We start from the raw sequence: 17477 nt of genomic DNA on the forward strand, positions 1-17477 counted from the left end.
AATCACCACTGTTTCCTATAGCATGGTCCACCTGATATTTGGATCGGCTTCATTTTCAGGCTCATGATCTAAAATGATCTGGAAAAATATATGGACGGCATGGATATATAATAAATACATCAAGGTGGGCCCCATGATGAGGGCCACTCTGTCTTGGGTGAGGCCGGGGCCGCACCTAATCCATTCCCATTTCTTAAACAAATATGGGTGGGCCAGGCTATATTAACCAATGAAAATACATTACTTTGTATGTCAGCGAGTTTGACGATGTTATTCCAAAAGATTGTACTAAGCAATGGTCTACAAATCAGGATGTTCTGGTCATAAGGTGAGCTAGGCATGAAAAAGTATCAACGGTTAAAATGAACTGACCACAGTCCACGACATGTGACTCACCTGATGACCAGATTGGGGCTGAGGAGCCACAACAGGGCCCCAAATGAGATGCTTCCAACATCCAGCAACCCCCTCCAATCCAGGAACGACGGTTCAATGAGAAGCTTTGACCGTTAGAAGAGCTCTTGAGTCAAACGCTGGTGTTGGACTCGTCGTTAATTTTCATATGCCATTTTAGAAAGAAAAAAAGAAAAAAAAGAAAAGAAAAAAAAACAGGTCCCAAGAACTCATCCAATCCAACGGAATGCATACTACTGCAAAAGCTGGATGATGCCATTTGATAATCCTTCATCATGGATGAGATGTTGCTCCCCAAGAGACTAGATGGGTCAAGCAGACAATTCAAAGAGGACGCCTTCGATTTCCCTAATAACAGATCATCTTGGCACCATCTACAGGACATCCATCACATAAGCATAGAAGCGATCACGCCTGCCTTCTCCCGATCCTTCATCCGATCAACACCCAATTCATCTTTCATCAACCTTGTAACCAATCTGAGCAAGAAACGGATAATCACACATAGATCACACTCTGCTCCTTGTCTCTTGACAGACGCCAAAGACTCCTCCCAGGATTTCGCTGACAGACGAGCCACCTTGAGATCTACCCCATCGGTCATCATGCAAGCTTTCGTGGGCGTTGTCTTGTACGTAGTGATCGGCATCATTTTCTACACAATTAAGAGTGAGGGCTTCAAAGGCAATTCCACAAATAGGCTTGTAGATGCACTTTACTTCAGTGTAGTGACATTATGTACAATTGGGTATGGTGACATTGTGCCCAACACCAATTTCACCAAGATATTCACATGCGTTTTCATCTTAGTTGGTTTCGGTTTCATCGACATCTTGCTCAATGGGTTGGTAACTTACGTGCTTGATAGACAAGAAGCCGTGCTCTTAAGCACAATGGATGAGAATTGGCGTAATGCGATGTTTCGGACATACATAATCGACAAGAAGAAGGGCAGGATGAGGATTAGGATGAAAGTGGGCTTGGCATTGGTGGTTGTGATTGGTTGTGTAACTATGGGGATGGTCACTGTACATATATTGGAGGGACTGAACTGGGTGGATAGCTTCTACCTTTCTGTTACCTCTGTGACCACAGTCGGCTTTGGTGACTACGCATTCAAGACGATCAAGGGGAGGTTGTTTGCGAGCATGTGGCTATTAGTTAGCACGCTGGCAGTTGCTAGAGCCTTCCTCTATCTGACTGAGCTGAGGATTGACAAGAGAAATCGGACCGTCGCCAAATGGGTTCTCCAGAAGAAGATGACTATAGGTGATTTGGTGGCTGCTGACCTTGATAATGATGGGTCTGTAAGGTATGATCTGCACTGCACATTCAAACTTAAATTTCAGATCCGGTTAGCTAGATACAGCGGTAACGACTATCTTGTGGTACCTATATCCTTGTACATGCTCTAGAGTAACTGTATCAAACAATGCTGGCAAAGGACGCTACACAAGAATTTGCAATATACGATTTAACAAAAAATTTAAATTTTTTATTTAATTTTTATAATTGTATTAGGTTCATTATTTTCCAAATTTATAACAATTTTCTCAAAGAACTGAAGTATAGGATGGTGTACCCACATACCCCAAGTGTCCTAGAATTTTTTAGGACTTGGATGGAGGCGGTGTCAAGGGAATTGAAGGCTTTTTCACGCATGCGCCCAATGTAGCTGCTGGTGCTGCATCAGGCACACTCCTCTTCCTCTTTCCCCAGGATCGAGTAGTGGCAGCCGATGCTTCTTTTTTGAGATGGGTTTTCTAAAACCCTAGAGAATGAGAAACTCGAGTGGGCCTGGAGAATGAGTTAATGGGCGTAGTTTTTGTATTTCGGCCTTTTCTGTTTTCGTGGAACTCATTTTGGATGGAACAATGGATTGCCAAACAAAACATATTTCAATGGCTTAATCAACAGCCTATGTGCCATTGATATTTCATTTAGAAATGGGGTCCACCTTTTAGCAATTCTAATCATCAATTTAGTGGCTATCATATGGATTGTTCAAAGTAAAAGAATGAGGGAACCAAACTCAATAACTGCAATAAGATGGGCCCCATTAAGAGACGAGCCATGGCCAAATATGTCCCTGATCCTAAACCATCGAACAATGCTTATAAATGGATAGTTACTGCTAAATGGTCCATGTTAGCTGGTAATTTATTGGATGGATCACAATCAAGTTAAAAGTGTGTCCGATATGAAGAGTGAAGAGGACTGGCATAAGTTTTTGAATTTGTGGGCCCACTTTTGTGGCCCACCTAATGATCGGTTTAGCCTAAGAATCAGCTCAAAGATTCATCTAAATGGGTTCAACCAAATGACATATCTTATGCCAAGCTTTTTTATTTTTAATTTTTTTATTTAAAGATTTTGGAGTGATTCTAGGGGGAGAGCTCTGTTTGGTGTGAGTACGCAACTACTTACCTGTAAGTTATTACCCAAACACAAAAAACTACTTGTAAGTGACTTACAAGTTACATCCAGACGGACAACATGTGCCTTTCACCTGAAAGTTATTTACAACTTTAAAACATACTGGCATCCAAATGACCCTTTATACTCCAACCTGTTGGATATGATCATTTTCATATATAAAATAGCATAATACACTAGAACTCACAAACCATTCCTGGTAAGTGAATACCAAACAAATCAATCTGGAATAAGCTTGGCATTCAACAGCTTATCTTGCAAATTTGTAATCCTACCTATGTCGTTATTCCCAAGATGTCCCTACTAATGAGAGTGTAGTTTTGTAGGGTTGTTGATATTCCTATTTCCTTTAGTTTTTCTTCTTTTCTGGTTTATCATATTAGGTTTGAACATTTTTTAATGGTTCCTTTCCATAGAAAACCCGCTCATTATTTTCTTCCATTTCTTTTTTTCTAAATTGCAGTAAATCTGAGTATGTTATATACAAGCTAAAAGAAATGGGGAAGATAGCAGAGAAGGACATACTGCAGATCTGCAACCAATTCGATGGATTAGACACGGGCAAGTGTGGGAAGATTACTCTTTCTGATCTCATGGAGAGTGAACATTGATTTTTTTCTCAGGGTGGTTCTCAGTGATGGTAGAGAGAATGAGGCAGCAACATCAGGATATTTAATTGCCATAGCCCTTTGCTTTAGCATCTCTCATGTACAACATGTATAGGCAAGAAACCATATTATGTAAAGTTACACATTGGCAAAACCCTGAAGAATAAAACAGGGCCCTCTATAATTGCTTGTTCATGTTCATGAAACTATCACTAGCTTGTTTCAGGTACCTATCCCAATCAGACTCAAAGATCCAGTGCAGTTGAGGCTAAAGCTTTGTCAGAAGTTTTGACATTGTTCAATGTCTCAATTGCTGAACCACCTCATGGTGGTGGAACTCTAGCTAATGTTATTTCATGGGCAACAAAGACGGATGTGGAACCTACGACGCAAGTTGGTCTAACATCAGGGACTGGGGAAGAGAGACAATTCAGCAGATGGTTAAAGAGTGCATAACAAAGGGAGAGCTCTGTGGAATCTCTCTCTTTTAGCAGGTTTGTGGTCCATTTTGGCAGATCACGATTAGAGAAACTTCTGTAATCGTCATCGGCTCCCTGACGAGGTGTTCAGGAGGGTGAAGTTGGATGTCATGGCCTGGGCCTCGTCTCTCAAGTCCTTCGCTAATTGTTCAATTGGTTCTGCGAATGTTTGGTCAATCTGTGATTTTGGGGTGTGGATTCCTCATCTATGCCCTCTTTCTTCTATTCAAGAAAATAGCGTTACTTCTCCAATATAAATATATGTGAACCTATGCCACTTATCCAATTGCACTCCTTTTGTTCTAATAAATAAAAGTTTCATTAATTGTTTGAAAAAAAAAAATCCTCATAATTATACCCGGTGTTGATAAGTGCAAACAAAAAAGTGAAACACCATCATGCGCATCGTCAATGGTGTTTGAGTAATTCTAATTTTCACATTTTCAGTTTTATAATCTTGAAATCAGAAGGATCTCTTCTCATCGGATCAAGAGAAGGTGATGCCAGTTTTGTATCACAATTGGGGTGTAGACAAGCATTAAGGGAAAATTAGATAAAAGATTGAGTAAGCTATCTCATCTCTTTGGAGAGCCTTTTACCCAGGCGAAGGTTAAAAAGACTTCTTCTAAAGGCAAGTCCTGTCTGGAAGTTAAATACAGTTGAAATCAAACCCATGGGAGTTGATGCTAACACTGAACCAGATATGGTCCAGACATTGATTTGTAATGCACAACTTTATCACAAGCTGGAAAAACAGATGGAGTTTTTGTTGCATGCAAGTAAGAACTCTCTTTGTGTAACGCCCTGAAAATCGGGAGTCGAGTAGAAGTCCAACTCCCGAGTTCCAACACATTACTTATGCAACATAGAAAATGATGATTAATGTTGTCCATATTAATACATTAAACATGAGTGAGAACATACCAAAACAGCGTATTATACTCCAGAGATAGTTAAATTACGCAAGTGGAAGACTGTAATAGATGGATATAAAATATATAAGTCGTGGTATATCTCCAGAGTATAAACACCTCCTAGGTGAAATATTACAATTACTGTTTTAAGTTACAAATGTCAAAAATGTGAGAGTCCTCTACAAGTATAACCCTGAAGCCCCGTCGATCAAAACGGCCTATATGAACCCGCCTGAATACTGCATATATGAGAAAACATCCTCATCGTCTGCGAAGTCCGCCGCTGCCTTATCAGTCGGGTCTCCATCTGCAACTAAGACAGAGTCTGGTTGGTGTTTAAAACACCGTCCTGTAATGTAGGAGTGAGTGATCAACTCAGTGGAATAATAAAGCAAAGGTTAACATGTTCTTAACTCAATCAAGCAGTAATGATAAAACAATACAATCAAACATCCCTAAGTACTCTGATTAATGCAAGAATGGTATGTATAAATGATGCATGCCCTCGCCTGCACTACCTCTGCGATCTTCATCTAACGGTCGCGCATGTCAGTCACTTCCTCAGTGCTCTGCCCAACGCCAAACGGCACATGCAGTGCGGTGCATGAACGTGATTACCAAGTTCTTATTAGTCCGTATCATACAACAGGATTGAGAAGCTAAGGTACATCCCTTATATTAATTCCCAAACGATGATCCATTCTAGGGTCGTTAATCCTAGTAAATCTCATACGATGTTACGGTTCTAGGTCACTGCAAAGGGCTCGTCACCTTATCAGTGCAGGCCTAGTTTGTACTCTTGTTGTTACCGAAAGGCTCGTCGCCTCTACGCAGTCTTAGCGTACGCTCGAGGTCACTACAAAGGGCTTGTCACCTTATCAGTATAGGCCGACAGCTCGAATACAGTGTCCCATACCACCGTATTCGGTTCACGAGGCTGTGTTGCTCACTGGACACTACGAGGAGGCTCGTCACCCCAGCGTAGGCCGACAGCTCGACCACGGTGTCTCATACCACCATGCCCGGCTCATGAGTCTTGGCGGATCGAGGTACCAAGGTTAAAGGAGTTTTCACTGGTGAGTTTGGTACCTTAGATTCAAGCAGTAGCGTCCATACATAGTGAACATAAATCGGGTCAATCGGGTTACTTGACGAGCTCGACTGGTACAAGCGCACATCGAATTGATCGACATGAAATGCATGAGCACTCCGTGTGGCCTAACCACTGTTGACAACTGAAGTACAGCTCGGACTTATCGAATACATCCTTTAGGGCGAAAATAACCTCAGCCACCAAATCAGGGCCTGTTACCGATTGCCTGGACTATATTGCAGTCCCAAACATATCCAATTCCAACAAGTATTCGTATGAAATAGTCAAAGCAGTAATAGACATATACTTCCAATCTTACAACCATTTGAGCATGTTATGAAATACAACATACACAGGAATTCACACATGCGCATTTCATAAGTAAAACAGACAATATAATATAAGTTGCATGGAGGAAATCATACACATAGTCAAGATAGTTGAGAATCTTATCTTAACACTCATATAAAGTACCTGATGCCAAGTACTTGCTCATTCAGACAATTCTACGAACACTTAGACTACACCTTTATAACATATACAACGTACGTTGGCCATAACATACACTAGGGCAAATCCTTTTGCCAAGGAGTTGTTACACATACAACTAGTATAAACACATGACAATTAATCATGGCAAACACACTTTCAAATTCCATACGTATACGATCTTTTCTATAAATACATGGAATACACTAAATTCCATATAATTAATTCATATATATCTGAAACGCGAAATAAACATCGCATTTGGCATGTAAAATAGCACCCACATCAATAATAAACCATTAACCGACATTGAAAGCCTTGAAAACCATAACCTATACGTTTATAGTCCTCACCTTACGCCGGTAAACGCGTAACGGATTCGTTTTAGACACTTAGCCTTCGTCAACGGCGGATTGACCACCTATAGCATGAATTAGGTTAGCTATTTCATCACTTACACTATCTGAAACCCTAAAATAGATTAGGGTTAGGTTTTCTTACCTAAGAACAGAATTGGAATCGCCTGTATAGCGACACGGAAATGGTGGTTGAGTGCGTGGAATAGCGGGATCGAATCCCAGGAAAATCTCCAACTTTCACTCTCACTTTCTCTCTTTTCCCTTTTCTTTTCTCTCCTCTCTCCCCTAGGGTTTCTCAAATTCGTATGAGGTGAGAGAGAGATGGTTTAAGGTCCTTATATAGGCCCAAGACTGATGGAAATGGCCCTAGGGCCAAGGTATACTTAGGTTATATCCAAAGGGTGTCTGTTTCAGCCCAACGGAGCACTTCTGGTGCTCCCTTTTCCACGTGCGGTCGGACTTAAGCTCCCTGACCATGGATCTAGGTCAGGCTGAGTTTTCGTTCCATCGGGTTTGCAGATCAGCCGTGGCGGACCAGTTTCAGTTTAACGGTCACCGACACTCGATCAGGGCCACAAGTGCATCGACATGTGTGGGACATTTCTCCTGATCCGAGGGTATATTTGAGTCAGATTCTGATGGTCTGAATCCTTATATTTGGCCCACAAGCGACACGACTTAGATTACTTAAATTCGGATTTCATTTCTAAAGATATTCACGTTTCTCACACACTTTGATCTAGGCTTAAGTTGTGCATTTCTAGACACAATTAAGACTTGATTTCCGAGGGGGTTGTCAAGTCCAGTAATGCGGTCATAACTATATAGTTTTGCGGTCATCAGACTTTCGACGTGCGGTTCAAGTCCGATACGGAGTTTCGGTGTACTCCAGAGAGCAACCGGGTTTAGGGATGGATTCTAGATTTTAGGGTAATGTAGTGTCAATGATTCTGCATGTTTTAGGTCTTGTAGATCATATTTAAAGCGATTAGTACTAATTTCACAAGTACTCTATTCTAGCACTTGCTAATATTAACCTAATTTCTAAAGGTTTTGGTCCTATGTGATTTCTGCCTGAGGTGGTACTCGGGTCTTTGTACGGATTTTTTCGAGACGTTACACTTTGGTTGATGAAATTGTATGGTGGTTGCCATCCTAGTCACCTGGCAGTCTTAATACATTGACTGGCTTATGGATCCTATGGAATTCATTGGCAGAATCTGAACCATTGGAGTATTGTCTAGAGTCATATTCTCTAGACGGGACATTCCCTCACTTGTGACAGCAGTAAATTGACAGTTCTTTTTTGCGTAATTTAAACTGGAAGAAGACAAGGTCAATAGCTAAAAGACTATTTACGATTTCAATACCTAGGGGCTGCAAGCAAAGTTCTGTTCTGGACAAACTGTCCAGGTCATGCCATCTTGGATAGGCTATCTTGAACTAGCTTTTCAAGTAGCTGTTTGTCAAACACCCTAGAAAAGGGAGTAAAGATGGACTATGACACATTTAGCACATCTAGGGAGGTTAAGATGGATAGTGGCACATGTGCACATTGACACATATTACACATAGGGCGCTTGATGATTGATGGTGGGGGTACTCGAATATTGATGATTGATGGTGGCACATGTGGCGAAATCCCACTACGGTGTGCGTGGGTGTGTGTGTTGGGTGCGCGTGTAAAAAATAAAATAAAAATAAAAATGTAGGGTGCTTGAATATTGATGGTGGTACATGAGTGGCGCTTGAGATTGATGGTGGTACATGTAGGGTTCTTGAACATGGCTGGTTGCACATGTACACGTGGGCAAAACATTATCTTCCCACATACACCGAACTAGCGATAAGCTTTCTTCGGAAAGGTCTTATTTGGTACCGAGAGACTTTCAGCCACCTCACATAGAAAAGGGCAACCTCCTCAATAGAAGAACCCGTGTGAGTGGGAGGGGATTGATTCCTTCATTCATCAGATACGTATTCTTCCATGAATTTTTGAAGCTGAACATGCTCCAAAGATGCCTAAAGCATTTCGCTTTGATCAATCGACTGTCTGTTTAAGAGATAGGGGTGAAACGGTTCCTCGCTAAAGAAAACCAAAGTTCCACTCCAACCAAGGAAAGAGAGAGATCACATCTTGGCCAAATGCCAATCTTCTCCTACCAGTATCGAATAGAACATGCTGAACAAAATCTTATTCCTGTAAAACCTGCTCAATTTAGATCGGGAAAATCGTACGGATTTTATGAAACATGTGCCATCTTTATTCCACCATTTTTCGAGAGGCATCCCATCCTTTAAAAAAAAAAAAAAAGATACCAAAGACATGCCATCCTTTTTTTATTCCAACTTTTGGGGACAAACAGTCCTCCTATTGGTAATAATCAAAATTTTTACTAAAAGGAAGGCCAAAAGGCCACTACACAGCTAAAGCATTACAAGACACCTCTGACCAGAGGAGAGAATTGCTGACCAAAGAAAACACATAGAAGGAACCCGATGCCACGATCCAAGAAGAAACAAGGTATTTGACAAGAGATATAATGGCTAAAACTGGAGTAACTTGGCCGTCAAAAGTGCGGCTGTTCCTTTCTTTCCAAATTGCCCAGAGGATAACCAGAAAACAGAAATTCCACCATTTTTGCACTTCTGGCCCAAAGGGCCTAACTTCCAAGCTGCTGCCAATTGCTGAATTGATCACGGCATCAACCAGACCACATTAAACTGTTGGAAGCACTACTCCCAAACAGCAGGCCTGAATGAACAATGGATGAAGAGATGCAATACCTACTAACAAGAACCATATTCCTCCTATGAAGCCAATTGATGGTGAGAATACGGTCCCAATCTGCAAAGCCATGCAAAGGCAATGGCTCTAGGGACCTTTGCTTTCCAAATCCAACCAATGGGAGCTTCACGGAGGCTCTCCTCTATAAGCTCCCTGTACAGACTTGACTGTGAACCGGAGAGAAGGATCCCAGCAGCATACCACAAGATCCTCTCTTGAGACATTGATCTTCACTTGAGCTGGGAGTGAGAAAGTCTCACAAAGTCTTCCTCCACTTCGGAGAGATGTCTTCTAAAAACCTGGGTCGGGTCCACATTATCTGGTCATAGACTGTCCTTATTTTTCTTACTTCATGATGCATCCCTTAGTACACCAAGAAGCATCATATCATACTCAATTGTGACTTTATAGGTACCAATGATCACAAGGAAGAATCTCTCCTACATTCAAAGTGCATTTAATGCCCCTCCAATAGCTATATACCATTTATTCAAAGTGCATTTATTCCCTCTTGTTTTCCCCTTATATATGTAGTAGTCATTCTATGAGGAAGGGTATTCTAGAGTTATTTTCTACAAGATTTGTATTTGTGAGAGCCTTACTTATCTCCATTGAGAGTTGAATGATTCTTTTAATGTTGGGTGAGTGATGCCCAACTCCTTGGGTGAGTGAGTCCCCAAGCTCTCTCTTCTTCCTTTTGGCCTATATACTCTTGATCCAAGTTATAACAACAAAATTCTTCTTCTTTCCTTTTTCTTTATTGCATATCTTTGGAAACTGGGCCAAACACATGACTTCAATTCAAGATGTCAACTTCCGCAAAGAACATGCCAACAACAATCTACAATGCATGATGGAGGAGGTTTTGTGAAGACTTCCTACACCAAGCCTCTATAGGTATTTTAATTTATGATGAAGATGCACATGAAATGTTTGATGAAATGATCAAATCGAATGAAGGTAACGAAGACCACATGGAACCTGATGATGATGAGCTGACTTAAGATGAAGATGCTCGTTAAGTGATTGATAGAATGACTGGACCAAAAGAATGAAAGTGAAGTGAACGACTAATACATGGAATTTAATGATGATGGGCTGATTTATGACAAAGATGCTCATGAAGTGCTTGATGAAATGATCAGACTGAGTGAAAGTGAAAGTCTTATTATTAGCAAAGTTTTTGCCGCTCCTTGAGCACCTGAAGACTATTAGTTATGCGTTTTGCGTGAAGAGAAGCTATATATCAACCTCAAGAAATACTCATACATGGCTGTCAATGTAGTCTTTTTGGGCTATGTTGTCTCATTCAAAGGCATTAAAGTAGATGAAGAGGAGATCAAAGCAAGTGTGGAGTGGGTAACTCCAAAATTGGTTATCAAAGTGCAATGCTTCCATGGCCTAGTAACATTCTACCGATGTTCCATGAGTACAACTATACAAGGTAAGGTACCTATACTAAATATCTTCTCCAGTGGAAGAACAAGACCCAATACGAAGATACTTGGATCAACGACAATGACTTACAGGATCTCGACAGTAAGAATGTGAGAAGGAATTACTAAGCCAAACTTGAGGACAAGTTTTATTTTAATTTTTTTATGGGGAGGAGATTGATGCAGCCCCTGGTACACCAAGAAGCACCATTTCATACTGCTTTAAAGATACCAACAATCACAGGAGAGAAGCTCTCCAACATTCAGAGTGCATTTAATGCCCCTCCACTAGCTATATCCCCTTTTATTCAGAGTGCAATGATTCCTTTTTATTTTCCTCTTATATAAGTAGTAGTCATTCTATGAAGGAGGGCATTCTAGAGTTGTTTTCTACAAGCTTTATATTTGTGAGAGCCTTGCTATCTCCATTGAGAGTTGAGTGATTCCCCAATCGTTTGGTTGAGTGAAGTAATTCCACAACCTCTTGGGTGAGTGAGTCCCCAAGCCATCCCTCTCTTGTTCCCATTCGGTTCATACACTTGGGAGCTAACATCAATCTTCAGCTCCCTTACATAGCAAGGACTTGAGTTTACCTCTCAAATCGATGACATTCCTAGTAAAGGAACTGGGTCCAATGGTCTCTCTCTCTCTCTGAAAAGAAATTATCTGTCCTTTCTGGAAGGGTGATGCTCATTAAGCTCATTACGCCCATCTTTGGTACTTGCCACTTTATTTCATGCCAATTTCTTTGATTTCTACCATAGCTGCAACAGAACTAAAATCAGAAGCCAAAGATGATTGAACACAGCAACATTCATTTGGCATGGGGATGTGTGGTCTGAGAGTGGGGGTCCTTTGGGCTATGGTGATTAAAGCACAAGGCTTGAAAGGGATTGCTTTTTCAGACTAGGAGTAAGCAACATGATCAGTTGTGTGTGGTGCATATTTCATTTGTGTTTGTGAAACAACATTTGCCAATAAAATGGGCAAGCACCCTAAACAGCATACGTAGATGTATCAGAAACTGATGAAAAGTACAGCTTTATTTTCTTTAAGTGATAGGAAAACGAGAGGGTTTGTACAGTGGCGTAAGCATATTAGTATCACATAACCTATTGAGCTTATGCCAAACACCAGTGACAATTTACATATGCAGAAGGGAGGCCAAACTTTGTAACAACTTCTTGGCGAATCAAATGATATTTGTGGTTCACTTGAGGAAAGATCACCTGTAAATGACAGCCGACAAACACCCTGAAGCAAGCTTTTCCTGTGTTCTGCACTAACTGAATTAGAAAGCCAAAGAAGTTGGCAGAAAGAAAGAAGATGAAATTTAAAAATATTCGCAATTCAAATTTAGAGGCAAAGTTTTCAGACTAACGTACTGTTTCAACTAAACAACATAATTTGTTATGTGGAAAGGTCACCCAGAAAATAAAATCATTCTATGATTTTATTTTTTTCCCTTCATATATGCAGTTTCTTTTATATTTTTCTTTAAATGCAAGAAGGAACGAGGAAATATGGAAGGAACAACTGAAACGATACCTGATTATTGACCTTCTATTGTAGCTTCTTCCAATAATGTCCAAATGGCTTTGGACTTTGGAATGTCCCTTTTGAAAATACAAAAGGAGATTATAATAACTTATAGGCCACATGAGTGATTAAGAAGCAGTAGACAATGATATGCTCGTCGTAGTTACCTCCCAAGAAAAAGCAAAAATCTGGCATAAAGCTTATCTGCTGTCTGTTGTGGTCAGTATGATGTTTGCAACCCTGTGATATGCAAAAGTGGGAATTTTAGGAACAAACCAAGACATTTCAATAAAAATAGACTCATATTAACTGTAATGTGAACTTTCTTTTTTATTATTTATTGTTGCAATCATAATCACTAAGAGCTCGCCATTGGTGTTTCATTTTGGTGATGTACCAATCATATCCAATCAGCAAAGTTGCATGATTAGTTTCAATATTTTAGCATCCTTGCAAATTGCATTTTGCTTTTCCTATTTGCTATAACAGAAAAAAAATCCCAACTCACCTTGATCTAATGTGATGCACATCTTCAAGAAGTTCCAATGTTTGCTGCAAATTCAAATTATTTTGCTTCTGATTGCTTTCTGTTCCCAAGGCTGTGAGCCTTAAAATCATCAGAAGTTCTGCTTCAATTTCATGGAACTGTAGATCTAGTCTTTTGAGAAAGTTCTCATACGAGGATATGCTCTTCAAACTGCTGATCTTCTCGTTTTTATTCCAAGTTCCCATGCTCAGAGCCCCTTCAGTATCCTCTTGCTGATAATCAACAGGTGCATTTGATTGATACTCTTCTTGGAACTCCAGTTCTTGATCCTCACCAAATTTAGTGCCACCTGACTCAAACACTTTGGCTTCTTTTGAATCTTCTATGACATCTTCCTTTGGAGAGATGATGCGAATTGGATGAGAAGCATCTTCTCTGCTAACTTGAAGATCCAAAGCAACATTCCCAACTAGTTGTGTTTCTTTCACTGAAATTGCCTGAAACAATGTAAGGTTTCAATTCAGGTTTGAACCATCTTTTCCTGAAGGGGATCAAAGCCTAAGCAGGGAAGACGGCTATTTTACACACTTTCACATGTAAGGAAGGACCCTTAGCAAAATGGAATATGTGTAACAGTGTCAGTGCATAACTCTGAAACAGAAAATGTAATGGAAGCTATGGTCTTGAGTTAATGCGAGAAGTCCTTGGAGGCATGGGATATGAAGCTTTGGGTCATTCGTAATTGTTTTGATAATATGGTGAGAAGATGATGCTGTTGATTGCCAATCTGAAAAGATAAAAGTTCACTTTTATGGAGAAGGTAATCATATATTTTGGTGACTTTCAGCCATTTATACAGATCTATAATGTCCTTTGTAGTGTCTCATGTAGACAAGTTGCTAGAATTCTCTTCTAGTTTCAGCTTCTTGAAACAATCTCCTGAACATTTGTATAAGATGAAAAAACAATAGTAATTACCTTTTTTGCAACAAGGCAGGTTTTCTAAGAAAAATGCCAAAGATCATGGATCTACGGTTTCAAGGGTGGTGATGGTAAAGCCGGCACCAACCAAGCTGGTTTTATTCTGGCAAAAAGCTCATCACAAGTTTAGTTGAGTTGAAAAAAAAAAAAAACTGTAGGACTATACCTCAGTCAATTTGTCTGAGTTTTGGGTAAACTCATCAAGTTGCTAAAATATTTCCATCATGTCCATTGTCTACCAATCCATGCATTGCTTTAGCTTATGATATTCATTCTTTTATTTCCCATATGGTGATTTTTTTCATGCCGACCCCTTTTTTTTTCAAAGCTTCTGTGGATCATCACTTATACCTCAGGTCTTAGGGTGCTCAATAATAATGAGAATAGATGATGACTGCATTGATAATTTATGCCTTCTCTAACACGAAGTGAAGAATGCTTCCTTGCACCTCTTTTGTCAGTATATTCCTATAGACGAATCCTTTGTTTTGACAAGCGAAGAGGCAGGTGAATGCTATGCACCTCTTCTGTCAGTATATTCCTATAGATGAATCCTTTGTTTTGACAAGCAATGGCGTGCATGATTTGAATCAACAATGAACAGTCAAACACAACTGGACCAGGTAGGAGGGGTGGGCTGTGTTACATGATCCTTGAACTGAGCATATATATATAAGTTCTTCAGCCTCTCTCATGGGCCCAACCATGATAGCCCATGCATAAAGATCTCCAAGATGGAAAAATCTTACCCTTAGCTGGCTTATAAATAGATGATTAGGAGGGGTAAAAAAATGCAGCAATCTATCCTCAACTGAAAAAAAAAAAAAACCAAAGATTGGATGGTTGGAATCTTCTAATTTGGGTTATTTTTTAAGAAATGGTCCATCCAGGCGAGGCCCATCAATTAGATGGTTTGGGACCAACAAACCATGGGAACCTTTTTTCCAACGAAGGCACAAGGATGCATATATATCTTGGTCAAGGATCATATATTTCCACTTGGGCCAGAGGATAATATACACCACATACCATAATCTCACATGTTAGAAAAATTCTCATATCAATAAATCTTTCAAAAGACAAAATGAGCAAGCACAAATAAAAAACTAAGATAGTGAGATTTCCTTCGGTCACCACTGAAATGTGAATACAATTGTGACTCCTATCAAGAAGTTCTTAACCAACTTTAACAATACCAAGATGTCAGCACTATAAATCAACAATGATGGTCTGTTTGGATGCACTATCAAATTGATTTGCAGTTACTAGTCAAAAAAGTTGGAAACAAACAAAATGTGATTTCCTTCTTTAGCATTCATATTGATTATTTGGTCTCTAAATTGCAATTATATTGCTTTCAAGTTGGATTTTTTTTTTTTTCCTTTTTTCGAGAGATAACAACAAACTTCATTACACAGGCACTGAGATAGCACCAGAAAGCTACATAAATGTACAACAAAACAAAAGGAAAAGAAATTACAATTGCCCCATCCATCCCCTGGTCAGCACTCACTCAACAACAGAAAACCAAACATTGCTAGCAATCCGATCGACCCCCCTACTTCCATTACAGAAGCATCTTCCGTTCCCTTCAGCCCAAATTAACCATAAGCCAGTGAGGAGACAAATCCTCCACAAAGCCTCAAGTTGGATTTGAATTGTAAAGAATTGCAATCCAAGGGCTACATCCTCTCACGGATGCTAGGAAAAATCATTCATTTTTTGGCATTTTCTCTTGATTAAACTGAACGCAGCCTAATTCGGTGACTAATTATGTACCTCATTTAGCATTGCTGAAAGCTTATCGAGCAACTCAATGCGTCTCTTTGATTTCTCCAAAGCTTGCATCACCTTCCGCTTCTGCAGGAGCAGTTCCCTCGCTTCATTTTCCTTGCCAGCTTGAACCTCAACTGCCGCCTGTCGCCGAAGCTTCTCTGCAGCCTCTGACAACCTCATAAGCCTCATTCTTGCATTATTTGCTGAGTCAACAATCATAGATTTATAAAATTAAAAAAATAAATAAATACATAAAAATCATAGATTTACTGAAAAATACTTGTCGATGCAGAGATGAGCCATTAAAAATCTGAAAAAACGATCCTCATTCGAACTCAAGAAATGACACATTACCACTATAGAGTAAGGTAAAATACAAAAATAACGAAGAAAAAAAAATAAACCAAACTATCGTAAAGGCGAGAGATGCATGATCCTTGGTCCAATGATATGCATCATATTCCCAAACAAGTTGGACCCCACGATTCAATGATCCTGACTGTCAGTCTCCACGATTCAATGATCTATGGCCTTTATTTAAGCATTGAATGAGCACCATAACTACAATTTTTTCTTAACTGTCAATTCTCAGGATGCCGATAGAAGGGTTTAAGGTCATCCAATCCAGAAGAATTTTGGGTCAAAGCCAATCCATGCGCCCGCTCACAGGAACACAGCTACTCTTGCTGAGATCGTAAACAGATAATCAACAGAAGGCAGGGAATCTCACAAGATCAGTGGAAAATAGCAGCACTGAAGAAGAATTGTTAAAATTTGAATTATATGGGTGGTAAGAGAATCATTGAAAATTTCGACTGGAGAAATCTAAAAGCGAATAGAAATTGTAATATTATTCGATTTTTACATTAATAAATTTACTTTTGATACTGGTTTGCTTCGCTTCGGTATGAAGCTGGTCGAGTAGGCCTCTCAGCTGCTCCGTTGTACTGTGATTGCTGCTGCTGCTGCTGCTGTTGTTGGAAGGAGTTAATTGTGATAGGAATACAACTCTAGATGGAGGTGTCTTTCTCTGTCTTAGACTCCAACACGAACTCGGTCTCTGGAGAGGAAGACTCCACACGGGGCTCAAATTCATCCTCTCTCTCTCTCTCTCTCTCTCTACTTTGACAATGCAGAAATGGATAGGAGGACCTAGATTTGGGATCCGATAGGGGACCTGGTTGCTGCAAAATACGGTTCAGAAAATCGGGTCTGCAACTCAAATGGAGCCGCCTGGGTTCACGTTGAACATAGACGTGGTGCGGTCCACCTGAGAGGTACCATGGATATGGTCATGGAGTGCAGGGAGATAAGGGCAAAAATGGCTTTAAAGGTGTTAACAGATGTCTTCAATCAATCTGGATTAGATTAGATAGGGTAATTCCCTAATTTTGATGTTTGCTCGCTGAATGGATTAAAAGCTTCAAATCGATCTAATCGAAGATGGCTTTGATCTCATTGATGGGTATTCAATCTAATCAAGCTCCCGTGGACCATCTTGTGCAGTTTTGTAAAATTGTAATTTTTATTTCCTAATTTGATTTTAACTATATTAAGGTTTTGTAATCAGGGATTAGAGAATGTAGCACGTGTTTAGGGCTGTTTTTTGAGCAAAAGGGAGCAAAGCTAAGATTTTGTATGATTTTTGGGGTTTTTCTTTTTTGGTTGGGCAAGTCCT

At 39.9% G+C, this 17477-nt stretch overlaps 2 protein-coding genes across 21 annotated transcripts; one reads left to right on the forward strand and one right to left on the reverse strand.

Annotated features, from left to right (window-relative positions):
• Positions 1–424: 424 nt before the first annotated feature.
• On the forward strand, positions 425–4280 carry LOC131245652 (two-pore potassium channel 3-like). Its single transcript, XM_058245245.1, has 2 exons — positions 425–1726; positions 3314–4280. Exons 1-2 carry the CDS (start codon positions 690–692, stop codon positions 3459–3461), a joined length of 1185 nt encoding a protein of 394 aa, XP_058101228.1. The 5' UTR covers positions 425–689; the 3' UTR covers positions 3462–4280.
• Positions 1604–17089, reverse strand: LOC131245653 (uncharacterized). Of its 20 annotated transcripts, none has more exons than XR_009170941.1 (7): positions 16679–17089; positions 15803–16002; positions 13064–13539; positions 12723–12795; positions 12565–12632; positions 12246–12286; positions 1604–1733 (listed from the first exon to the last, which is right to left on the reverse strand). XR_009170941.1 is itself a non-coding variant. In XM_058245250.1 (5 exons), exons 1-4 carry the CDS (start codon positions 16893–16895, stop codon positions 12756–12758), a joined length of 933 nt encoding a protein of 310 aa, XP_058101233.1. In that variant the 5' UTR covers positions 16896–17089; the 3' UTR covers positions 12032–12245; positions 12723–12755. The 20 variants fall into 20 exon arrangements, 4 of the variants coding, with proteins under 4 accessions (XP_058101233.1, XP_058101232.1, XP_058101231.1 ...); XR_009170933.1 differs by having other exon boundaries at positions 12246–12293; XR_009170937.1 differs by having other exon boundaries at positions 12246–12302.
• Positions 17090–17477: the final 388 nt, after the last annotated feature.

The sequence above is a fragment of the Magnolia sinica genome, chromosome 5 (assembly GCF_029962835.1).
Source record: "Magnolia sinica isolate HGM2019 chromosome 5, MsV1, whole genome shotgun sequence".
NCBI classification, from domain to species: Eukaryota; Viridiplantae; Streptophyta; class Magnoliopsida; order Magnoliales; family Magnoliaceae; genus Magnolia; species Magnolia sinica.

Coding starts and splice junctions, on each gene's coding strand:
- LOC131245652 (XM_058245245.1), top strand. CDS start 690: ATGGATGAGATGTTGCTCCCCAAGAGACTAGATGGGTCAAGCAGACAA. Junction 1,727..3,313: donor GATAATGATGGGTCTGTAAG/GTATGATCTGCA, acceptor TCTAAATTGCAG/TAAATCTGAGTATGTTATAT.
- LOC131245653 (XM_058245250.1), bottom strand. CDS start 16,895: ATGAATTTGAGCCCCGTGTGGAGTCTTCCTCTCCAGAGACCGAGTTCG. Junction 13,540..15,802: donor TTTCAGCAATGCTAAATGAG/GTACATAATTAG, acceptor ACATTGTTTCAG/GCAATTTCAGTGAAAGAAAC. Junction 12,796..13,063: donor GTGCATCACATTAGATCAAG/GTGAGTTGGGAT, acceptor TGCATATCACAG/GGTTGCAAACATCATACTGA.